The sequence below is a fragment of the Eulemur rufifrons genome, chromosome 19 (genome assembly GCF_041146395.1).
Source record: "Eulemur rufifrons isolate Redbay chromosome 19, OSU_ERuf_1, whole genome shotgun sequence".
In the NCBI taxonomy this organism is placed as follows: Eukaryota; Metazoa; Chordata; class Mammalia; order Primates; family Lemuridae; genus Eulemur; species Eulemur rufifrons.
In genome coordinates this window covers 108,899,699-108,924,003 of record NC_091001.1, presented here as the reverse complement: position 1 = coordinate 108,924,003, position 24,305 = coordinate 108,899,699, and the positions used below count along the sequence as shown (strand labels likewise).

The following is a 24,305-nucleotide window of genomic DNA, read 5'->3' as shown; positions in this document are numbered from 1 at the left end:
GTAGCCAGCAGGTGGCTTCAAGACCCTTCCGGGTGGGGCCCGGGCGCTCACGCCCAGCAGGGAAGGCCGCGCTGAGCCTCAGGGCCGTGGGGGAAGGACAGCGACAGCCTGGAATTGTGTGATCCCAGATTGTCAGAGCTGGGGAGAGCCTCAAGGACCCTCCAGGGCTCATTTCCCAGAGAGGGAAACTGAGGCTCAGAGAGGGAAAGTGAGGAGCTCTACGTCCCACTGCTAGTTAATGCAAGGCCAGGACTTGCGGCAGGACTTGCGGCAGGACTTGCGGGGTCTGCGTCACCCAGCCCACCCAGGCAGCTGAGGCTCGCAGCAGCTCCAGTGCCGGGAGGAAGAGCCCGAGGTCTAAAGCTTAGGCTCAAATCCTCGCTCCTCGCGTTGCCGCAAGGGCTCCGGCAGCGTGGCCTGGCCTGGGAGCTGGTCAGAAATGCAGAATCTCGGGCCCCGCCGGGACCTGGAGAATTAGGACCAGCATTTCAACAATGTGCCCAGGCTGAACCGGGGTCCTCTGGGGAGACGGGGGTGAGAAGGCGGGCACAGCTCGGGTGCACCTTCCACAGCGGGAACCTTCTGGAAGTGCTGTGGGACACATGCTGGAGGGCTTCGCTTGTCACCCGTGCCTTGTGAGGCTTCCCCACCGTGGAGACAGGAGAGCCCGACACACAGCTCCCGAGGCTGAGGAGCGGGCGGTCTGGGCCATACCCTGCGGGTCAGCGCCGCTGCGTCCGGCCTGGGTCTGCAGGGCCGCCCGCCTCTCACCCGCGGCGGCCACGGCTGCGCTGTCCGAGTCGGATGTGAAAAGGTCGGTTCTGAAAGATGCCGGAGCAGCTACGTGTGGAGGGTGGGCGGGGAGCGCGGCCTCAGCGGCAGTACTCGCGCTCGATGCTGGCCATCAGCTCCTCCTCCGAGTAGTCGTAGGAGATGGCCGACTGCCTCTCCGGCCTCTTGTGACTGCTGCCCGGGGCTCTGCGGGCCAGAAAAGGGACAGGCTGTCAGGAGGCGGGTGGGGCCTTCCAACTCTCCCCTCTCCTGGCCACCACACAGTCCCTAACAGGTCCATCCTGAATCCCAAACCAAAAACCTTTGCCCTGGGGACACCTTCTGACTCTGTCACCCAGCACACGGCTGTGATCAGGCCTCTGCCTCTTCCCTGGCTCCATCTCCCGCTACGCCGACCTCCGAGCCCTTGCCCTGGGTGGGAAGCCAGCCCCTGCGGTGTTTGAGAGGGACCGTGGGCCCCGGGCGGCAAGACCCAGCTCTGCCACTCACCAGCTCGGCAACCTTGGGCAAGGCGTTGGCACCTCTCAGCCTCTGTTTTTTCCCTAAAAATGGAGCTTTATCCATTTCACTCCGAGGAAGATAATGCGTGGGCAGCACGTGCCAAAGAACCCGGCACTCTCCATCCCCTGATAAATGGGAACTGGCATCCGACGGCCGTCTGCCCACTCACACCCGAGCCTGTACCCGCTGGGGCCTCACAGGAGCTGCTGCCCTAGGACGGGACCTCGTGCTCGGGGTCCTGGCCAGTCTCTCCAGCATCCGGCATGAGTGAGATGGGGCCTGGAACACAGTTCCTGTTCCTGCCGCCTGAGCTCCAGGGAGCGAGTCCGCCAGCCTGGACCTGTCAGCCCACCCCCTTCTCCCAGACTCTCTGGACTTCGTCCGGGTGGTGCTCACTGTGCCCCTGGACTTCCTGAGGTGTTGGCATGTGTGGGGCCTGGCCTTGCTCCCACCCACAGCACCCAGAGCAGGGTGTGACGCCTCCGCCAGGCTGCGTGCTACAGCTGGAGGCTGCTGCCTTTGAAGGGTGTGCAGGTCTGCAGCTGCCAGGCTCTGGGGAAGGAGGCCACTGCCAGCGTGGGGCGTCGCCCTCCCAGCCGACAGCCAGAGACTCTGCTGTGCAAGGGAAGAGCCCCGAGCTGCTCTGCCCCCTGTCAGCCAGACAGCTGGGGCAAGCTGCTCCCCGCTTCCTGACCTCAGTTTCCCCACCTGTGAGCTGCGCTAAAAGGGCTCCAAGGCCCACGTGGCTGCTGTAGTCGTGCTCCTGGAGAGCAGGCTCCAGGACGCCCCCTGGCTCTCCCAGAAAGCAGGGCAAGAGCCAGGCCTGGACACATCCACTGGACTTTGTCACCCGGGGGTGCAGTCCCCAGGGACTTCACAGGAAGGATGCGCATGTTCTTGAAGGTGCTCACTAAATATTCCTTTTTGCCCCAGAGACACAGTGGAAAAAGCAAACCGCCGGGGGGCAGGCAGATCTCGCTCTGGCTCTGACCTGCAGCAGCTGTGTGGCCTTGGACAAGTCATTCACCTGACCTCAATCCTGTTGGTAAAAGGCAACAGCTACCCCACGCGGCTGACCTGCAGCTTACAAGAGGTGCTGCCTGCGGTGTGTCTAGCAGAGAGCTGGGCGCCCAGGAAGCACCGAACAGAAGTCACTGCCAGCGCTGTCAGCAACACCACGAGGTCCCAGCAACTGCCTGGTAGAGAGGACAGGGCTGGCCCCCGCCCTTCCTGCTCCTCCCCGCCCTCCTAGGCTCATCTCCGTGAGTACTGTTGGGAAGGGAAAAAATTGGGCAGGAGACGCCCCGAACACGCTCGAGGGCAACAGAGTCTCCTGGCCAAGCCTGGCTGAGCAGGAAGCCAGTCCTGCAATCCAGACAACACTTCTAAGCCAGAGACCCCCGCAGGAATAAAAGCCCCTCGGGGCTCACCCAGGCCAGCCCCGCTTGCCTGAGATGTGAAAGCTGAACCCAGAATGAGAGGTGGCTGCCCAAGGTCACGCTGTGACTCTCCTCCCTGTGTTCTTCCTCACTCAGCACCCCGACACACCCTGGAGTTGGGACCCCGGGGAGGAAGGGGCCCAGTGCTGAGCTTGCTTCCCCACTGCCATGCCAGGGAGGGGCTGGCGGAGCCCTGGGCACCGCACCCCAGCCCAGATTCTGAGTGCCTAGTGCCGTACTCGGGGAGCGCCCATCAATGCATGCTAAATGAATGAGTGAATGAATGAATGAATGAAGTCCTCCAAGTGTGAGGGGCATCCTGGAGTACGCATGTGTAAAATCAGATGGAAAAGAAATAGTTAATTCATTCAAGGTAGAATTTAATCCTAAATTCCTTGGGTTGATGAAAACTGTAGAGAAAATCACTGCCAACAACCACCTTGGCCTTGGCTGAAGGTGCAAGGGGCAGAGCCGTGTCACTGTCCTCACAGCTGCCACAGTGGTGGGACTCTACGTTCCACTGGAGAGCAATCGCCAGCCATCTCAGCGCGACATTCGAGGCCCTCCCCACACTGCAGATCCTCCCTCTCCCAGTTCCCTTCCACAGACCCCCTGCTGAACCGCCAGCCTGCGTGCAGATTCCTGGAAAGCTCCCACCGTTCCCGGGACCTGAACGCCCCTTCCTCCTCCTCCTCCTCCTCAGTAAACTCCTCTATGTCCTTCAAACCATCTTAAATGCTGGCTTAGACGGCGCGGTGGCTCACGCCTGTAATCCCAGCACTCTGGAGTCCGAGGTGGGAGGATCACTTGAGCTCAGGAGTTTGAGACCAGCCTGAGCAAGAGCGAGACCCCGTCTCTACAAAAAATAGAAAAATTAGCCAGGCACAGCGGCGTGTGCCTGTAGTCCCAGCTACTCGGGAGGCTGAGGCAGGAGGGTTGCTTGAGCCCAGGCATGGCACTCTAGCCTGGGCAACAGAACGAGACTCTGTCTCAGAAAAAACAAAACAAAACAAAAACACTGGCTCCTCCCACTCCTCCAGTGAGGAACTCCCTTGGAGCCCACCACCCCGCACTTCCTGAGTCCCAGGCAGCTCTCAGCACAGGCTGCTAAGAAAAACAAATCTGGAGCCAGAACTTCCAAACTCTTTCAGCTCCATGATCTTAACTGAGCCCCACAATCAGCCGCATCCGCACCATCTCGTGTCAGCTAGAAGTGAGCAAGCCACAGGGTGATGGTCGGGGTCACAGTCATCCTGGGGCCACAGCTCTCCATGTTGCTGGCGGTGGGCTGGGACCAGGCCTGGGGAATCTTACAGGAGGAAAAGAGATGGCATCCTGGCTCCTACTTCCAGCGGGTTTTAAATGCGTTTTCCTGAGGACGCTGTAATGGAGCTACAGGTGGGCAGCTGTTACCCTCGAGGCTGTGAACGCCTTAAGACCAAGAGCTGTGTCTTGTTCACAGCTGTAGCCACTGCACGTAGCATCACACTTGATACTGAATATTTCTGAATGGGTTAATGAGGGCGGGAATGGGGAACAGGGAGGGTCAGGGATGCCCTGGTCTGATCCAGCTCATGACCTTTTTAAGAGGAAGGTCGAAGCTGGGAGACGAGCCCTCAGCAATCCCCCGTGGCTGGACCCTCCCTTGAGGGCCAGAGCTTTGCGTGTACAGAGGGAGCTGCCTCTGGAAAGGGCAGGGGGGTGGGATGGGGGCGCTTTACAGGTAGCTGCAGTCAACAGAAAGAACCAGTAGCTTCTGGAATATGAGACGTACTTACTCGGAGACATTGCTGCTCCCTGGGTGGTCTCCTGCGCTCTGTTCTGAGGATTCCTTGGGAAGGATGAAAGGAAGAGACATCAAAAGCTTGTCAACAGTGCGGCCTGCCTGACCTCTGGATTTGTGCGGCCAGATGTCGGTCACCACTTTCAACCCAGGACCCATAGACCTCAGAGCTGGCAAGGCTGTCTCGGGCCAAGTTCCATTTCACAGGCAGGAAAACAGGCTGCGAGAGGAACGTGACTTACAAAGCTCTCGCAAAGAGCAAGTGGTAGAGCCAGGGCCAGACTTCCTGCATCCAGGACTGCCACCTAGCACGAGGGCACCCTGTCTCTCATCTCCAGGGACGGGTGACCACTGCCACCTAGCATGAGGGCATCCTGACATCCATCTCTAGGAATCAGTGACCACTGTCCCCTGGCACGAGAGCACCCTGACCCCATCGCCAGGGATGGGGATCACTGCACCAGGCTTAAGGGCATCCTGAATCCCATCTCCACCAAACACGTGACCCCCAGCCCACTCTAAGCACTGCCCAGAAGCTGTTCCCTGCCGCTCTGCAGCGCTTGCTCCTTTCCCAGCACGGTCTGTTGTGGACTCTGTTCCCTCTCTCCACTCACCTGCCCCGTGGCAGTTCCACCCTGTGTCACTACCATAAAGTCTAATGACAGGCCTTGATATCTGCTGGAGCAAGTCTTCCCACCTTTTTTCCTTTTCCAGGAGAGTCCTGGCAATTCTTAGTTGTTTGCACTTCCACCTACAGATGTGCCTCAATTTATAATGGGTCATGTCCCCATAAACCCATGGTAAAGCTGAAAAAATCGTAAGTCGAACCATGGAAAGTTAGGGATGGTCTGTATATGTATTAGAATCAGCTTGCCATATTTGGGACTGGGAGTGAACCTTGGGGATTTTGCTAGGGTTGTATTAAACTATAGACTGTTTTAGGGGGAACTTATATCTTTACAGTAAAAGTCGCTGAATTTATAATATAAATAGAGAATACCTATTCATTCAAGGCTTTTTTTTTTTTTTTTTTTTTTTGAGACAGAGTCTCGCTCTGTTCCCCGGGCTAGAGTGCCATGGCATCAGCCTAGCTCACAGCAACCTCAAACTCCTGGGCTCAAGCAATCCTTCTGTCTCAGCCTCCCGAGTAGCTGGGACTACAGGCATGCACCACCATGCCCGGCTAATTTTTTTTCTATACATATTTTTAGCTGTCCAGATAATTTCTTTCTATTTTTAGTAGAGACGGGGGTCTCGCTTTTGCTCAGGCTGGTCTCGAACTCCTGACCTCGAGCGATCCTCCTGACTCAGCCTCCCAGAGTGCTAGGATTACAGGCATGAGCCACCGCGCCCGGCCCATTCAAGGCTTTTTTAATGTCTTTTTTTTGAGACAGGGTCTCACTATGTTGCCCAGGCTGGTCTCAAACTCCTAGCCTCAAGCAATCCTCCCACCTTACCTCCCAAAGTGCTGGGATTACAGGTCTGAGCCACCTTGCCCAGCCTTTAATGTATTTTAAGAAGTTTTATTTTCCCTGTAGAGATACCGTGGAGGTCTCTTTTTAGACCAATTCCTAGATACCTACTTAGGTTTTTTCCCTTTCAGATTGTTTTTTTTTACTGACAAATAATAATCGTACATATTCATGGGGCACATAGTGACGGTTTGATACATGTATCATATAGTGGTCAGATCAGGGTAATTACCATGTCCATCATCTCAAACACTGATCATTTCTTTGTGTTGGGAACATTCAATATCCCCCTTCTAGCTATTAGGAATGATATATTATTGTTAGCTACAGCCATCCTACAGTGGTATAGAGCACCAGAACTCATTCCTGCTATCTAGCTTGATATTTTTAATGTGATTATCAATGTTATTTTTTTAAAATAAAATTTTATTTTCTGCCTGCTTGTTGCTTCAGAAATATTACTGAAATATATAAATGTATCTTGTGCTCAGCAGTCCTACTAAATTCTCTTAGTAATCCTAATAATGTATTTGTAGATTCCTTTGGATTTTCTTAGTTCCCGTTCACATGATCTGGGACTAACAACCATTGGTTTTTCCCTTTCCTTGTACATTTTTTCCGTAACTTGTCTGTGCTGGCTGGAACTTCCAGGATTACAGTGAAAAGAAGTGATGATGATTTTGGCTTATTCCTTTATTAAAAGGAAAAGTTTTGGCTGGGCAAGGTGGCTCACACCTGTAATTCTAACACTCTGGGACGCCGAGGCTACAGGATCACTTGAGCTCAGGGGTTCGAGGCCAGCCTGAGCAAGAGTGAGACCCTGTCTCTACTAAAAATAGAAAAATCAGCTGGGGGGGGGGTGGTGGGTAAGTTCTAGTGCTCTATACCACTGTAGGGTGGCTGTGGCTGGCACCTGTAGTCCCAGCTACTCAGGAGGCTGAGGCAGGAGGATCACTTGAGCCCAGGAGTTGGAGGCTGCCGTGAGCTATGATGACACCACTGCACTCTAGCTGGGGCGACAGAGCAAGACTCAGTCTCAAAAAAAAAAAAAAAAAAGAAAGAAAGAAGAAAGGAAAAGTTTTCAACATATCACAATTATTACTATGACATTTCCTGCAGTTTTTCTCTGGCTATCCTTCCTCAGACCCTGTGTCTCTGTGCTGGGTTCTGGGTTATTTCCTGGGCTCTATCTGCTCCTGCTCGTCTTCTCTTTATCTTTGTCTAATCTGTGAAACCCATACCGTTGGAATCTGTCATTTTCTTTATGTCAGTTTCCATTTCTAGAAGTTCTATCTGGTTCTCTCTCAAGTCTTCCAGGTCACTTTCTATAGTTCCTTGTCCTTTGTAGGTATTTATTTAAACATCATAAACACAGATGACTATAACCTGTGTCTGGTAACCCTAGTAACTGACATCTTCATTACTCTATCTTTGTTGCCTGTTGTTTCTTTTCTTTTTTGAGATAGAGTCTCACTCTGTTGCCCGGGCTAGAATGAGTGCCGTGGCGTCAGCCTAGCTCACAGCAACCTCAAACTCCTGGGCTTAAGCAATCCTTCTGCCTCAGCCTCCCGAGTAGCTGGGACTACAGGCATGTGACACCATGCCCGGCTAATTTTTTGTATATATATATTTTAGTTGTCCATATAATTTCTTTCTATTTTTAGTAGAGACGGGGGGGGGGGGTGTCTCACTCTTGCTCAGGCTGGTCTCGAACTCCTGACCTCGAGCGATCCACCCGCCTCGGCCTCCCAGAGTGCTAGGATTACAGGCGTGAGCCACCGCGCCCAGCCTATGTTGTTTCTTCTAAGTCTTCATTTGGTTTATTGGTAATTGATTATTTTTTATTGTTTGCTGCTTGTTATCCTTGAAAAGCTCTTTATGGATATTCTTTGAGGCCTAAGAGGAAGACGCCTTCCTCCAGAGAGTATGCATTTGCTTTTGCCAGGCTCCTAGGGGCATCCCTGGCCTGGAACCACTTTAAATTAAATCTCTGCATTGAGGGGTTTTGGACCACCCAGGTGACGAGGATTTAGGCTGCAGTCCTAAGAGGTGGCTGCCCTGGGCTTGTAACTGCTCAGGGCTGTTTAACCCCCCTGCCCTGTTCAGTGCCGCGACTCTTCTCCTTGCAGCCCCCGGGGTCCTAGAGTTCTGAGGGAGAGATGTCCCCTCACACTTTCTACCTTCACTGGGCCCTAACTTCTGTTCCCTTTTCTGCTGCACAGCACTGGGCCCGAAGCTCAGGCTCAACTGAGGCAAAAGCAGCTTCAATGTCCCTCTCTGGATTCTGCTTTTTTCTTAGGTTTTCGGGCTGGTGATTCTTCCCTATCTCGTCAGCTATTCGATGCTTCAGTGATGCTGTAACATTAATCTTATCCAGCATTTTAAGTTGTTCTCCGCAGGAGGGTTTGTCCGAATCACCTCCTTCCCTGTGTTCCCCAACATAAGGCACTTGGGGACACTGTGGGTCACCCCTTTGAACCACAAAGCTGAGCAAAGGCACGGTCCCACAAGATGTCAACCTTGTAGACAGGATTCCACCCACGGATACGGGCAGAAGCCTCTGGAAATCCTTACAGTGCACTCCTTGGCAGGACATTGACAATACTTCGCGTTCACTCATTGGTCCGTGTGATGCCTACTGTGAGAACGGCACTGAACCCCAGTGCCACATACGGAGCGAGGCTGCCGAGAACCCAGTCTGCAAGGACCTTGCGGTCCCTGCCGTGCAGTATGCATGATAGATCCTACAGCTGAGTTACGCAGGAAGGGCCCGGAGGGCAAACGGCCAGGAAAGCGACTCTGCCTGGAGAGGACACCAAGGGAGGCTCTGAGGAGTGACCTTTTAGCTGGGTTTTGAAAGATAATTTACCAGGTGGAAAAGGAGGGACGGGCGCTCGGATACGGAGCCATGTGCCAACGCACGGAGTCATCAGATGGCATTACACAGTGTTTCTTTATCAGCGCCTACGTGCCCTCCGTGAGCTGCGTCCACACCCGGCAGACACGATCCCTCCCAGAGCAGCTCGCAGCCGGGCAGAAACACCAGTGTGACGGAACTAGAGGGAAAACAGGTGCCAGACTGCGTGGCTGGAGCACAGGTGCTGCAGCACACAGGAGGCGCCATTCACAGATAAACCGAACACACGTGCCTGCTTCTGCCTTTCACCCGAGTCCTTGGCGATGACAGAACAGGTCACAAACAAACAAATCTATCACAGTCCTGGAAGACAAGGTGAGCCTCTGGTGAACCAGAGACGCTGAGGAGTTGACGGGTGACGGAAGACAGACGTGGGCTGAGGTAGGCAAGCACAGCCCGAGACACACAGCTCAGAGCTGCGCGGGCAGGGGCGCAGCTCCGGGGGCTCCCAGGCCAGAGGAGACAGACGCCAAGAGCAGCAGAGGGCCCTGGGGCAAGGGCAGGGGCCTCTGACCCCCGCCCCAGCTGTGCCGAACGGGGAGGAGCAGGGGAGCACACCGGCATTGCTGGCGCCAGGATAGGAAACTGTTCCCAGATGACAGGGGACCGCCACACTTGACCAGACACACATCCGCACTCCCCCATGACACTGGAGGTGGCTCCACAGAGAGACGTGCATCCAAAGTCGCATTAAACAGCTGAAGAAATCAGCACCACAGGACTCCAAACTCATCAGTAGGAAGAACTAAACCTGAGAAGAGAGGGTTTAATTAGAGCAGATTGAAAGCAACTTGAGGAGAATAACTAGTAAGCTCAGCAAAGCAAGAATAAGCTGTTATAAAAAATAACTAGCTAGAAATTTCAGAAATGAAATATATGATGGTAGAAATGAAAATATCAATAGGCTGGGTACAGTGGTTCATGCCTGTAATCCCAGCACTTTGGGAGGCTGAGACAGGAGGATCACTTGAGGAGTTCGAGACCAGCCTGGGCAATATAGTGAGACCCCACCTCTGCAAAAAATTTAAAAATTAGCCAGATGTGGTGGCAATCGCCTGTAGTCCCAGCTACCTGGTGGGCTGAGGTGGAAGGATTGCATGAGCCAGGAGTTCAAAGTTGCAGTGAGCTACGACGATGCCACTGCACTATAGCCCAGGCAACAGAATGAGACCCTATCTCAAAAGAAAAAAGAAAAAGAATAAAATCTCTATAGACAAAGCTGAAGAGTAAATTACCTGGACGATCGGACTGAGGAATTGTCTCTAAAAGCAACACAAAAAAAGACAAAGAAGTGGAAGAGAGAGTCACAAAATATGGATCAGAAACTTTGCCATTCACCTAATAGAATGTGTGAAAAATGAGAACAGAAGCAATGTGGGCCAGGAAGAGAGACGGAGCTGACTGTGGCTGTCCGTGAAGAACTGGAAGCAGGGAGGGAAAGGCTGCCCACACGGCTGCTCTACTCCGCAGCAACCTCTCCCCACTCCCCAAGCTGCCTGCCAGCGAGATCGGCCGCGTCCACGCAGAGCCTGCAAGGCCCTTCTGTTCAAGACGACTTGCGGGTAAACAGGCAGACACAACCACGGAGAAGCTCACTCCGGCGGCACATGCCGGTCACTCAGCCTGGTTCATAAACATAAATGGTCATAAAAGGACCCAGGACATTTAAGGCGGAAAGCGCATGAAAGAGAACAATTGAGATGAGCAATAATACAAATGACCTTGGATAAGACAGTGCAGTGAAAAGAAGAGAGAAGAGAGACGTACAACACCCCATTAATATCCACGTAGGTTTCTCAGAGAACACTGTCTCCATAGAACAGCAACAGGCAAATCTGTACAAAAGAAAAAGAATTTTTAAACAGGAAAAAAAAAAAAAAGAAGAAAAATCATTTCAACATATGAATTTTGGGGAAAAAGAACAAAGAAAAAAGAAGAAAAATCAAAGGACAGGAGTTCTTGTGAATTAAAAATAGGACTGCTGAAATAGAAAATTCAATAGAAGGGCTGACTGGGAGAGGCTAGAGACTAAACTAGCGGCCTGACACCCAGAAGATAAAGTCAAGGGCATATTTTAGAACATGGGAAAGAGAAAGGCAAGAAAAGAATAGAGAAAATCCAAAAGAATGAAAAATTAATTTAGAAGGTCCACCATTTATCAAATAGAAGCTCTAGAAGCTGAAAAGAGACAGCAAAGGGGAAGTAATATAAAGAAATCATAGGCCGGGCATGGTGGCTCACACCTGTTATCCTAGCACTTTGGGAGGCCAAGGCAGGAGGATCACTTGAGGCCAGGAGTTTGAGACCAGCCTGAGCAACATAGCAAGATCCCATCTATAAAAAATAAAAATGTTAGCCAGGCATGGTGGCACATGCCTATAAGTCCTAGCTACTTGGGAAGCTGAATCAGGAGGATCACTTGAGCCCAGGAGTTCGAGGCTGCAGTGAACTACAATAGCGCCACTGTACTCCAGCCTGGGTGACAGAGTGAGAAACTGTCTCTAAAAAGAAGAAAGAAAGAAAATAATAGAAGTAAACTTTCTTGAGTTAAAGATATTTAAGTCTTCAAAATGAAAGGACCTAATAAAAGTAAACTAAATGAATGAAAAACCACTGCAATCTAAACATTCTGGTGAAATTTCAGAATATCAAGGTGCTAGGTTTTGAACATGTACCCCCAAAATTCGTATGTTGAAACATCACCAGTGCAATAGTATTAAGAGGGGGGCCTTTAGCAGGGGGTTAGGTGCTGAGGGCTGTGACCTCATGAATGGGATTAGCGCTCTTATAAGGGAGGCCCAAGGGAGCCCGTCTGCCCCGTCTGCCGTGTGAGGACGCAGCAAAAAGGCGCCATCCTTGAAACAAACTAGTCTCACTGACACTCACCTGCTGCCACCTTGATCTTGGACCTCCCAGCCTCCAGATCGTGAGCAATAAATTTCTGTTGTTTGTAAGCTGCCCAGTCATAGGTGTTTTATTACAGCAGCCTGACTAAGACGCAAGAATAAAGGGAAAATCCTATAAGTGCTCAGGAGGGAGGCGCAGGTGGAGACAGGCCACCTACGAGGCGGCATCACACTGTTGGTCTGCAATCCTGGACACCACCGTTACAACGGCTTCAAAGATGTAAGGGAAAGTAATTTTAAAGTCAGATTTTAATTCTAAATAAACTTAATCAAGTTTTAGAGCAAACAGAAGATATTTTCTGACACACAAAGACTAAGAATTTATCTCCTATTATCCTTTCTAGGGGAAAAAATAAAAATCATAAAAGAAAAGGGCTCAATGAGCCTAATGGATTTAGACATGCAAAGGAGTAGAAACTTCTGGAAAGCATCCTGTCCCTATTTGAAGTTTCCAGGACACAAACTGAGTGATCAAGATAGCTGACTTGATTATCTGAAGAGCTCACGTGTGACAGAGGGAGCACATTCCTTCTGCCCGGGCAGAGGCTCAGCGTGTACACACTGCCGGGAGGTGGACTTCGGCTCAACCCAGAGAACTGCCAGTCGGAGCTGCCTGCCAGGGAGAGGCTGCCAGTCCAGCGGTTTGTTCCCGCCAGGCAAGACGCACCCCCTGGAGTCATGCATGGCCACTTCTCATTACCACGGATGTTCAGCCGGGGAGGCAAGGGAGTGACAGGGAGACACGGCCACACTCAACTCGCCCACTGGCCTTGCAGGCCTTGTTGTACTCGGGATGCCTGGGCGCCTCCCCAGGAGCCCCCCTCTCCCAGCGTGGCCAGGTGCCCTCTGACGGGTTTGGCTTTACGCTGACTTCTAGGGTTTTGTGAACCTGCCGGAGACTCCCCTGAAGGCAGGAGGGACCCCACCGCACCCAGCACAGGGCCTGTCTGTCGCCCTTCAGAGAGGGTAGCCAGACCCGCGCCACAGGGGCTTCGGATGCCCGGCGTAGGCACCTTCCTTTGCTCTGCTTGCTGCTAACTGGACGGCGCCGCAGCCGCAGGGCGGCCTTGACGACGGACACCATCTTGTGCGTGAACCGTACCCGCAAGCGCGGGGTGCAGAAGGAAGGTCGCGCTCTTTCTTTTCAGTTTCCCTGATGGCTCAGCTTTGTCGTATCTGTTCAGCTTCCACCTGTGTTTCTCTCTGTGCCTGCGGTTTGAATGTGGCCCTTTCTCTGGCCAGTTTGTGTAAGACTTTGACTTTCCGTATGGGAAACGCATCAGTCTCCCGGAACGCACAGCTTGCTGGCAGCGAGGACGAGCTGGTACAAAAAGCAAAGACACAGCAGCCCCTGGTGGCAGCTTCAGGCCTAATGCAGACACAAGCTCCTGCCACCAGCCACCGGCTGCCGGCCACCTGCAGGTCAGACAGACGCCTGCCTGGACGTGGGGAGCGCCTGGGCTGGGCTCAGGACGAGTGTGCGGCTGGATGTGTCTGTGCGTGCATTTGTGTGTGTGTACACGTGCGTGCACACGGACGGGGTGTGTGTCATCCCCCGAGATTTCTAGGGAGGCTCTGGAAAAACCAAACCCCAGCTGAACAAGAAGCAGAAAACATGAGAAGGGACCGAGTAAGATCTCTCAGTCTCCTTGACTCTTACAACCAAGCTTCTGTGAAAAGTACAGTTTCAACGGTTACTTTTGAGAAAATCCACTGCATATTTTATTTACCAAAAGAGATTATATCCTGCTTCTTCCATTGGAAGAGTTCTCTCCTTAACTTTCAAATTTTTTTTAATTTTTGTTTTTTTGAGAGAGTCCCATTCTCTCACCAGGGCTAGAGTGCAGTGGCATCATCATAGCTCACAGCAACCTCAAACTCCTGGGCCCAAGATCCTCCTGCCTCAGCCTCCCAAGTAGCTGGACTACAGGTGCACACCACCACACCCAGCTAATTTTTCCATTTTTAGTAGAAATGGGGTCTCACTCTTGCTCAGGCTGGTCTCCAACTCCTGACCTTAAGTGATCCTCCCACCTTGGTCTCCCAGAGTGCCAGGATTACAGGTATGAGGCACCTTTCCCGGCCAACTCTTAATTTTTAGCATCTTTATACACACACACATATGTATACATAGCAGTCATGTAGATAACTGACAGAACTACAGATGTCTGGTTGGTTTTTCTGTGTTTTACAATGGAAACCCGAACGCACACTGTAGGGAGAATGGCGTCATGGATCTCCTGCTACCCAATCTCCCGGTATTTGCCGGTCAGCTGCGCCGTTCACCGCCAGGGGGCACTGCTCTCCCGGCACAGCGGCCAGGGGCCGGGTCCTCTTGGGAAGTTCCACCTACGAGCTTCTGGGGCAGCACAAACTGGGAGGTGCAGGTGGTCTCCTGGTGAGAGTTGTTTTGCGTTGCTAAAATGACAAGGACTTGTTCCAACAGAGGCTCTGGAGAAACACCCCCTGGCTGTGAGACTGCCAGTCTGGGGCCGTCTCCCCTGGCCAAGGCCCAGGGAGGTGTTCCCAAAGCCACAGAGAAAAAAGGCAAGGGTGACCTAAAGAGCCACAGGAGGTGGGATTAGAAGAGCAACCATTACATTTATGTGGAGTTTTAGCACCTTGTGAAGCACGTTCACATGCATTTTCATATAATTCCTCTAAACCTCCAGGAGCAAACACTCCCTGAGCACTTGTCCACACTGGCATGGGATGGGCTGCAGTCAGTTTGATCCAAACCCCAATCTCCCACTGGCCAAGCTGGTGTGGGTGAGGTGACAGTCAAGTCCTTGTACTCAGTTTGAACCCTAGTACTGCCGGGAGAACTTGGACAATCGCCTTGCTGGGCCCCTAAGGCCTCCGATGCAGATGAGAAGGTGGGACTGAGCCATCTCTAAGGTCCCTTCTGCTCCACTCATCTTGGATTCTAACAACGTAGAGAAACTAAAAGGGCCCTGGGCATCTGCCATCAGGAGGCAGAGTTCAGCGGGAACCTGAATGGATGGCCTTGGTCTGGGGTGGCTTTCCTTGCTGGGTAATGGGCTCACAGCATTTAGGGACAGAAGGGCCTCTGTTCTGCTCTAACCACTGCTCTGACCCTCCTCCCCAGAGTCTAGTCCCAGCCCTATGGGAACTCAAAGCTAGGAACTCAAACCTAGGCTAAGAGTTCTTGGTCAGCATCTCTCCAGGGAGTGCGTGCTCTGGCACCGTCCTGTCCACGTTGTTTCCGTGTGCTGTTTCCTCTTTATAGAATGCACCATTCTTTCAACTGCTGGACAACTCTACTGATCCTTTAGAACCAACTCAGACTTCAGATCCACCGGGAAGACTTCTGCCTCAGGTGGGATCACTCAACTCCTCGGAGCACGTATACTTATTGGTGCATACCTCTGCCATAGTGCTTAGGCGCAGAATTACAAATGCTCACTTACACAGCCCTTCCCAGCACAGGTATGAGCAGGGGCTCAGCACCGTGTCTTACTCTTCCTTGTTTCCTAGATTGATCAAAACACTTACTGCCATTTAAATTTGTGTCCTGGGCCTGGCGCGGTGGCGGGTGATCCTAGTGCCCTGGGAAGCCAAGGCAGGAGGATGGCTCGATCGCAGGAGTTCAAAACCAGACTGAGCAAGAGTGAAACCCTGTCTCTACTTTTTAAATAAATAAATAAATTTATGTTCTTTGCTACAGACCTGAATGCAGACAAATAGTGACCATTTTTTTTTTTCTGCAAGTCCATTACATCAATATTATCTATCACTTTTAAATCCCTCTGGTGGGGCTGATTTCCAGCTAGCTGCTCATTTTGATTGCTCTGTTTTCACCTGCACATTCCACAGGAGCTGTATCCAGGATTCCAGTAAAGTCCCAGCTGGTGGTAACAGACAAGAAAGAATTATCCTGATCCTCCTTGGCTAGAGCAAAATCGAATCTTTGCAGAAACAGCAGACAACAGAGTCATTCAGCCTGAAGAGACGACATGATTGCCCTAGACTTTCTTGCAAAGAACAGGGCTATATTCCCAACACCAGAAAAAGTCTCAGATAATGTGCTTCCCTAGATCTTGGGTGGCCAGGTTTATTAGGCACAGGGAGAAAAAAGTCTGAATTACCACCTGGTAGTAAATATACTAAATTTATGTCTACGGGATTAAACCAAAATTTCTTGAAAAGTGGTGGGAGGAGGCTTCCCACCCTCAAATTTCCCTAGGGCATCTAATTCTCAAAAACTTCTCTTATCCAGCCCACTCTGGGACTGAGATTTCATGGCTAATTCGGTATCCTAGCAGAGCCCTCCTTATCTCCGCCTGCTACTATTGCTCTGTAAAAAGGGCCTTCCTGCAACAGCTGACCATACCGCAGCTCCTTGCTTCAGTTCCCCGTGAACTCCAGCCCTCCAGGTTCTCCTCCCGCCATTCTCTGACCAAGGGCCTTGGCTCCTCTAAGTGGCTAACTTCAGTGGCCAGCCCTCGGGCTGATCATCCCCTCCTTCCTCAAACACTTTCCTCCCTTGGCTTCCAGACGCCACCTTCTCTTGGTCTTCTCCCCCTTTGCTGGTCGTTCCTTCCCTTTAGGACGTCCTTTGGGATGTCCCTCATCTCCTCAACCTTTAAACACCACAGTGCTCGATCCCTGGCCTCTTCCCACATTGTCACATACGTGAAGCCCCAGAACAGTGTCGGGCACACAGTGCTTCCTAAGTGCTGTCACCGTTATCACTGGTGATCTAATCCCCTGGTATTCTAATGGCTCTCAAGTTAACTCCAAATCTGACCTCTCCCCTGAGTGCCAAACTCTTACACAGATCTATTCACTTGACATCTTTGTTTGGATTTCTGATAGGCATCTCAAATTTAACATATTCAAAACCAAATTCCTGGTTAATGACACCCAGACCTGCCTCTTCCATGTTTCCTGTGTCCTTACCTGCAGTTACCTCCCTCGAGCTGCTCCCGCCAGAACTCAGGGTCACCTTTGACTGCTTTCTCACACATCCCTCAGCCACCCATGAGCAAATCCACAATCCAAACAGTCCTCCCACCCTCCCCCCTGGTCCAAACCACCCACCCTTCTCACTTGGATGACTCAAAAGCCCCCACCCCAGAGTGCCTCCCAGCTTTTGTCCTGAGCCTGTCACCCCGCCCTCTCGTTCTTCAGCATGGCAGTCAGAGTGAGGCTTAAATGTCAATCAGACCCCTCTCACCTCCACAGCAGCCCCCTTGCTCTCGCTTCAGCCCCTGGCCCAGCTCCCTGCTCTTTGCACACACCCCACAGCCTCCCACCCCAGGCCTCTGACTTCCGGCTACTCTTTCTCTCAGAAGCATGGTGGCCCCTGGCCTACTGCACAGCTTTGCCCAAATGCCCCCTTAGTAATACCTCCCTGCCCACCTGTTCAATATGACAGCCCCACGCCCCCAAGCCTGCCCTCCCATCCCCCTGCTGCTTCATTTTTCTTTGTGTTACATTTTGTCTGCTGTTGGACTTACACGACCAGTCTGTAAGGACAGGTTTTGTCTGTTTGGTTCACGGATGTAACCGGCACCTAGATAGCACCTGGTACCTATAAGTGCTCAGAAAATACACGTGGATGGAATGAACCAATGGTAGACAATACATTTTCTTAATTAATAGGCCACAGATTGGCAGAGATACTGCTGCGTTTAAAAAAAAAATACAATTTGATTAAATAACTTAGTAAAATACAAATCCTAAGCTTTTCTCACATAATTTTCCCACCTTAAATATTTTGCCATTACAAGTATCCCACCAAAATACTGTTGATTTTAAAGTTTCATTGACTTTGGGAAAGGAATTCTGCCTCAGGCACCTAACTCTACTAGAGACAAAGTTGAAAATTAATCCACAACAGTAAAAGGAGATGGGAAAGGTTTACAGAATTAAGATATATGCATCTGATGGAGTATTTTACATTCATTAACTAATTAAGAATAGGAATGTGAAAAGCTGCTTATGAGATAGTTTAAGTAGAAAAATTCAAAATAGAATGTTATAATTTCAACAATATCAACATTTGAGATAGAAAGATATAAATTTGAAAAACAACAAGAGAAAACAGCTGATAAGTTAGAGAAAAGTATATTGGGAACCATTTTAATTGTCAATGATACAATATTGCCTTTGCCTTTAAATTTTTGTTAAGATTCTCAGCATTGGCAAAAACAAAACCAAAAAACTCAACCTGGAAATTGCCTAAATATCTAATAATAAGGGATTAATTAAATAACAGTACTCCATTAGGCAGGCATATTATAAGGACATACATCATGATGGAAGAAACTCTTATGTTTCAAAAAAGGATGCTAGGTTATAAATATTATATATATGCTATGATCTTAATGACATAAAAGATATGTACAGAGAGACAAAGTTGGAATACATCAAAATATTATCAGTAATGTCTGTGGAGAGTAAACTATGAGCTATTTTTATTTCCTTTTTTAATATATTTCTGTTCTCCAATTTTTCTACAATAAGCATTTATTCCTTTACAGTTGTAAAGGTAAGATAGGGCTCATCTTTTGATTTTAAAACATCTTGTTAATAAGATCACTTTCATTTTTTTTATTGTAGAGAACAATCAGGAACAAATTTTTTCTCATGTGCTTGTACATTCCCTATTCTAATTTTAAAAATAAACATTTAAAAGTAAGCACAACCTTTGCTGTACTAAACCAATCTTCAAGATTTGCAGTATGTCTTGCGGTAAGCAGGGCGCAGTTAAAGGTTCCTAGACCCACGGGAGCACAAGAGGAAACTGGGGACAAGTTATTATCCCTCCTGACGGCAAACCCAATTAAAATTCTAGCATAACACAGCACAGGGCAGAGAGTTTACTGTCAGGAAGACTTGGATCTGCTCCTTACACGGCACGGAGCCAAGTTAACTAACTTCTCTGGGCCTCGGTCCCCTCCCTTGTGAATGGAGTTGCGGGCAGGGGATACCAATTCTAGTCTAGTAACTTTCAGTAACATAATATATATAAAAAGCAAGCTCTTCGAATATCCCTAAGGAGTAGTGGCTATTTGGGGAATACCTTTTCCACATCTGGAAGAATTTCTGAGTGATTATAAGTGCACTGCAAGGCCCTCTGTTTCATAAGAATCAAAGCTGGTACAGGAGGAGGAATGGACCTCCCTCTCCTCTTTCCTTCCTCCCTCCTCTGTCTTCCTCTCCCCTCCTCCTCCCACTCCTTCCCCTCCTCCCCCACTCCCTCCCCTTCTCCCCTCTCTCCCTCCTCCTTCTTCTCCTTCCCTCTCTCCCTCCCTTCCCTCACCCTCCTCTCTCTCCCTGCAACCAGCAACATTCACAGTCCCATGAAAATGCTCAAGTAAAACAGACCCAGAGGTTTAGCGATACAGCACAGGAAGTAAATAATTGTAGACCTGCACAACTTTTAGTAAACACGGTATAAACCCCAAGCACATAAACACATGAATAAGCAGGCTGGTGGGGGGACATTCAACTGGTATGACAGGGCAAGAAGGGTGGTAGCAGACAAAATAAAAGTTCTTGATAAATTTGCTTGGGGTAAAAGTGATATAATCACTAAACACTAGGGATTAATGAATTTTTAAAAATTATACAGGAAAGGTCAATGGGGAGGGAAGTTGTTGTAAGCAGAGTGGTTGCAAGTGTTGGATCTGCCTTTTGACTCAAACATTTGGAGGAAAATGGAAAAGACGTGGACCATGTTGGGCTGGAGCCTGGCAGACCTGTGTACAAATTCTGACTCCCCCGAGAATTGGCCGTGCGACCCGGTAAGTTATGAATCTCTCTGGGCCGAAACGGCCTCATCTGTAAAACAGAGAAAGCAATATTCACCTGAAAAGGCTAATAAATATGAAATACCCTGAATACAGTCCTTAACACAAAATAGGTGCCAAAAAAATTCATTTCTCCCTGTCCCTTTGTTAGTATACATATTATCTGCAACAAAGCTAAATTACTTTCACAAGCGTGTCTCCAGTGAACAAGTATTCAAACTTAAAACTGCACAAAGGGGAAAATTGTTTTTAGCCGATTTGCATTATGGAACTGGGTTGGAAAATAGAAATATCAATGATGTTCTCTTTATTTGGTGAACTGTCTCAACTGATGTATTTTGGTGCATGTCAACACAGACACAGACACACAGACTGTCACATGTTTACCAGTGGCCTTGGTCTGCTAATCCCATTTTTCCCATGCGATCCTAAATTTCCTGGTTATGGGGATTGGTAATGTAATCCCAACGGAGAGGACAACCTTATCCTTTATGTTTGAATTTTACATCAAATCTGTCCATAATTCTTCCTAAGCTTATGATCCAGAGTGAAAATCCTGTTACCCAGTGTTTCATTACAAAGTTTTATGGTTCACATACAAGAAAGAGTTTAACTGAAGGCTGCTTCAGCCAAACCATAAGAGAAAATTTATCTTGATTTGGGGCATGTATACCACAATAGCTGAAAAACTCCACGGTTAGAGAGTTTTAAAAATTCTTCATTTAAATACTTCTTAAAGATTAATTTTAAGGTAGGCATGGTGGTATGTGCCCGTAGTTCCAGCTACTTGGGAGGCTGAGGTGAGAGGATCACTTGAGCCCAGGAGTTCAAGACCAGCTTGGGCAACATAGTGAGACCTCCATCTCAAAAAAGAATTAATTAAAAAAATTACCAGTTTTAGCAGAATATGGCAGCACTTCATTCTTACCCAGCAAACTTAACTATATCAGGGGAACAACCAAGAATTTAAAAATAAGAGAAAAGGAACACTTGAGCCACTACAATAATTGCCACAAAGCTCGTTCACAAAACAATGATTCTCCAGGCCAAGGAAGAACCTCCCCCAGGCCTTGACCTAGAGGTTCTGGCCTGTGAAGCACAGTGCTGCCCCCACAGTGCTCCCCTGATTCCCACAAGGCGGCTCAGAAAAGCATTATTAGGGCAGGGGAGGACTGGGGAATCGAGAAAAGGTGGGCTGGTAGCAGGTAGGCTGACAATGGTAAAAAGTGACAGTTGCAAGACTGAGGAAGAACCAAGGACAGAAAAGCAATGGCACGCAAACATCACAGCTGTCAGGGGCCATCTGGGAAGGGGCGGGGGTGAGACTGTCTGGGTTCTCATCTCTGCTCTGTCATAAGTGTGGGGCTTTGGACAAGCTGCACAGCCTCTCTGTGCCAGTTTCCTTGTTCTCATCTGTAAAAAGGGACAGTAATAATGGCAAAGACGAAAAGAGTTAATACAAATCTGAGACCCAAGTGCTCATTAAGATGCCAGCTACATTTATTTCTTGAACATACTCAAGTGTGATACATAATATTCAGAATGATGATTCAGGGATATACATAATCAATCTCTAATACATTCAAATCAACAGTGGTTAAAATTTTTAAATGTAGAAAATTAATAGAATAATTTTCACTCAAGTTTGATGTTCTCTTATGAAGAATCCATCTCTCCCCCCAAATGCTAGATAGTTATGAACCTAAGGAAGAGTGTCTTCCTTCCTTCCAAGAGAATCTATTAATAAAAATAGTGTTGTTATGCCCCCAATCAAAAAGCCTTTTCTCTGTTCTTGGGAACATTCTTTCCAACATTTTGAAGAATGGCCAGCTTCTATGTATGGGTTTCAATACTGACTCATCAATCTCCTAACTCTTTCCTAGCTCAGTGGTATCTTGTTAACTCAGAGTCTCGTAAAATGTGCAACTGCAGGGAGAATCAATGAAAGGATGTAATCGGTAAAGGTAAAAGCATAAATCAAGGGCACGGGCAGTAGCTTTCGAGCCAGTAAATTATGAGGCCTCCACCTTTTGACTTTGTCTCCCCAGGCCTGAAAATAATGAATTGGGCCCAAGAGCTCCCCTACAGCTCTAGTAATCTATGAGTCTGGGATTCATTCCTTTATTCCAAGAAACATTCCTGGTGCAGAGGATAAATACAACCACACTCCAAAGGGAAACCGCAGCTGGCTGACCTCACCTCCGCAATACCCTGACTCCAGCTCCTCTGCAAGCCCCTCACTGCTGCAGCTCCGCTTCAGGACCTGACCACCTGGATGCTGCAGTAGCCCCAGGTGACCATGTCGCCCCTCGTCTTACTCTGCCCAGTTCATCCTCCCCACAGCTGTTGGTGTGATCTTCCTAAAACACAAAGGGTCACGACCCGTACCCTTCAAAGATACCCACAGCTTTCACGGTAAAGTGCAACCTCCTGACGTGGACTACCCCTACCGTGACGCACCCGTGGCGTGGCACACACTCTTAAGACCTCTTCAACTCATGCCGCCCACACCAGCCGCCTGGCCACCATGGCCTTTGCCTATGAGGTTCTCTCTGCACAGAATGTTCTTCCCCTCTTGTTCGCCTGGTGAATGTCCATGGACTCTTCTGGATTCAGGTCAACTGTGGCCCGCCTGGGATGCCCACTTGCCTCCCCTGGGATTAGCTGCACCTCCCGTGGGCCCTTTGTATGCTTCTCTTGCCACACTGCGCTCTACTCCGTCCGCAGGTCTTTCTCCCCGTCAGGCCGCAGGTGGCTTCAGGCCAAGGCTGTGTGCCACATCTACCTGCATCTCTAGCCCCAGAGTTGCTCGAGCAGTAGTTGGGAAATGACTGAAAGAATGAGTAAGTCACCGTGACATTTGACGAGTCAGAGGGAAAAACATCCACTCTTGCTGTTTGCCTCTCACCTTCACCTCTGAGTTGCCAAAGCATTTGAAAATGAACACTAGAAGTAATTGCCTCCTTGCTGGGACAGAATTTCCCCCAAATCTCTCAACTGTTTGTCCATTTTTAGTGTTATATAACTGCATGCTGATGTAGTCTTAAAGGAATCTTGTTATATAATTCAGTCCTACTTACTGCAGCTCACTTTTCCTTTTTAAAAACCACGGAAGAGTAGCAGGGAATGGGGGGCAGGAGGAGAGAGCTCTGCGGGGTTGGGCTGTCCCACTCCCCACCCTCTCTGGGGCCTTTTCAGGATTCCAGCGCCAGTGACCGCTGGGAAGGCACTTCCCTCCTCCCGCAGTTGTTTCGGACTGGGGACTCCGGACTCAGGGGGGAGGACGCTGCCCCTGGCAACCTCCTCAAGCCCAGGAGCTGATGCTAAGGATCTTGCTCATTCAGCTCTGCTGGCGCAAAGGCTGTTTGTTGCCAAGCCAGAGTGCTTGTTTTTATTGTTTTTTAGAACAGTAGGTCTGTTATTACAAGTGTTCTGGAAGACAGAGAAAGGAAGCTCAAAAGAGATTCCACAGCATCTTATAAATAGCCGGTAATATGAGAATTGTCTGAAAAGCAAGGCAAAGGTCCGGATGAGTCGGACGCAGCAGGGGGTTCTGAACCACTGTTTGGCCATCAGTCCCACCCACTTAGCACCCTGCTCCACAGTGTCCCCGGAAAGGGCCAAGGCCAGGGACGTGAGTAAAAGCCTGCACCGGTGGCCAGCTCATACCCGGGCTGCAGGATGCTGCCCTCCGAGGGCCGGCATGCGGGTGCAAAAGGGAAAGAAAGGCGAGCTCTGGCCGAGAAGAAACGGTTTCTGCCCAGGGACGTCTGTCCCCCTGCCCTTGAAGGCTACTCCCAGCACCCCAGAAACTGGAGACAGACCCGCACCCAGAGAGGAGGCAGAGTGGGAGAAATCGAGTGGGTGTTAGGGAAAGTGAGGCCGTGTGATTCAGCAAGAGTCCTCGGAGGGCCTCAGAAGCCGGGGGGCACACGCGGGTCAGCGAGCGCTGTGCGGGCCAGGGCAGGCCGCGCGGGATACGGGGGCGGCAGGGCCCGGCAGGGAGGAGGACACGAGCGGCGCGGCGGGACAGGACAGCGGGGCGCTGCGGGCAGGAGCACGCGCGGCCCGAGGGACCAGGGCGCGGGGCGCGGCCCGCGGGTGGGGGTCCTGCGCCGCCCTGCGGGGCGCCCGGCCGAGTCCACACTCACCGCGCTCCCGGTGCCCGCGGCGGGGCGAGATCGGGGTCGGGCTGGGCGGCGCGGGGTCGGCTCCCCTAGGTCCCAGGCCGCGGACTCGGCCAGCAGCTGGTCCAGCAGGCGCAGGGTCTCTTCCCTGCCGTCGGGGGGCGCCGCAGGGCCAGGGTCGTGACCCGCCGCCTCCTCGGTAGCCACCGCGGCTGCCCCCGGGGCCTCGGCCGGCGCCGCATCAGTCGCCGACACACGAGGCTCGGTCCCGCCTTCCGGGGCTGCGGCGCAGGGACCCGCCGGGCGGCTCTCGGGGCCGCGCCGCCGCCTCAGAGCCCGGCCGCTCCGGCTGCTGCCGCTGCCCATGGCGCGCCCGCCGCCCGCCCGACCGCCGCCCGCCGCCGCGCAGGCCCGGGCGGGGGCGCGGCCTGGAGACGGAGGAGCTGCCGGGGCGGGGAGCTGGGGGGCGCGGCCGGGCGCGGGCGGGGGGCTGCAACCCCGGCGGGGTGATGCCGGGGCTGATGCTGGGGTTGCGGGGCCGAGCCCCCGGGAAGCGGGCCTGGCCGGGGGGCCGGGGCACTGGGGTG

The 24,305-nt window shown here is 50.9% G+C and overlaps 1 protein-coding gene across 1 annotated transcript; it reads right to left on the bottom strand.

The window, feature by feature from the left end:
- Positions 1-279: 279 nt before the first annotated feature.
- Positions 280-24,084, bottom strand: CYS1 (cystin 1). The gene is made up of 3 exons (XM_069494481.1): positions 23,743-24,084; positions 4,511-4,563; positions 280-978 (listed from the first exon to the last, which is right to left on the bottom strand). The coding sequence occupies exons 1-3, from the start codon at positions 24,082-24,084 to the stop codon at positions 873-875; spliced, it is 501 nt and encodes a 166-aa protein (XP_069350582.1). The 3' UTR covers positions 280-872.
- Positions 24,085-24,305: the final 221 nt, after the last annotated feature.

Coding starts and splice junctions, on each gene's coding strand:
- CYS1 (XM_069494481.1), bottom strand. CDS start 24,084: ATGGGCAGCGGCAGCAGCCGGAGCGGCCGGGCTCTGAGGCGGCGGCGC. Junction 4,564..23,742: donor CCGCGGGCACCGGGAGCGCG/GTGAGTGTGGAC, acceptor ATCCTTCCCAAG/GAATCCTCAGAACAGAGCGC. Junction 979..4,510: donor GGGAGCAGCAATGTCTCCGA/GTAAGTACGTCT, acceptor TCTGGCCCGCAG/AGCCCCGGGCAGCAGTCACA.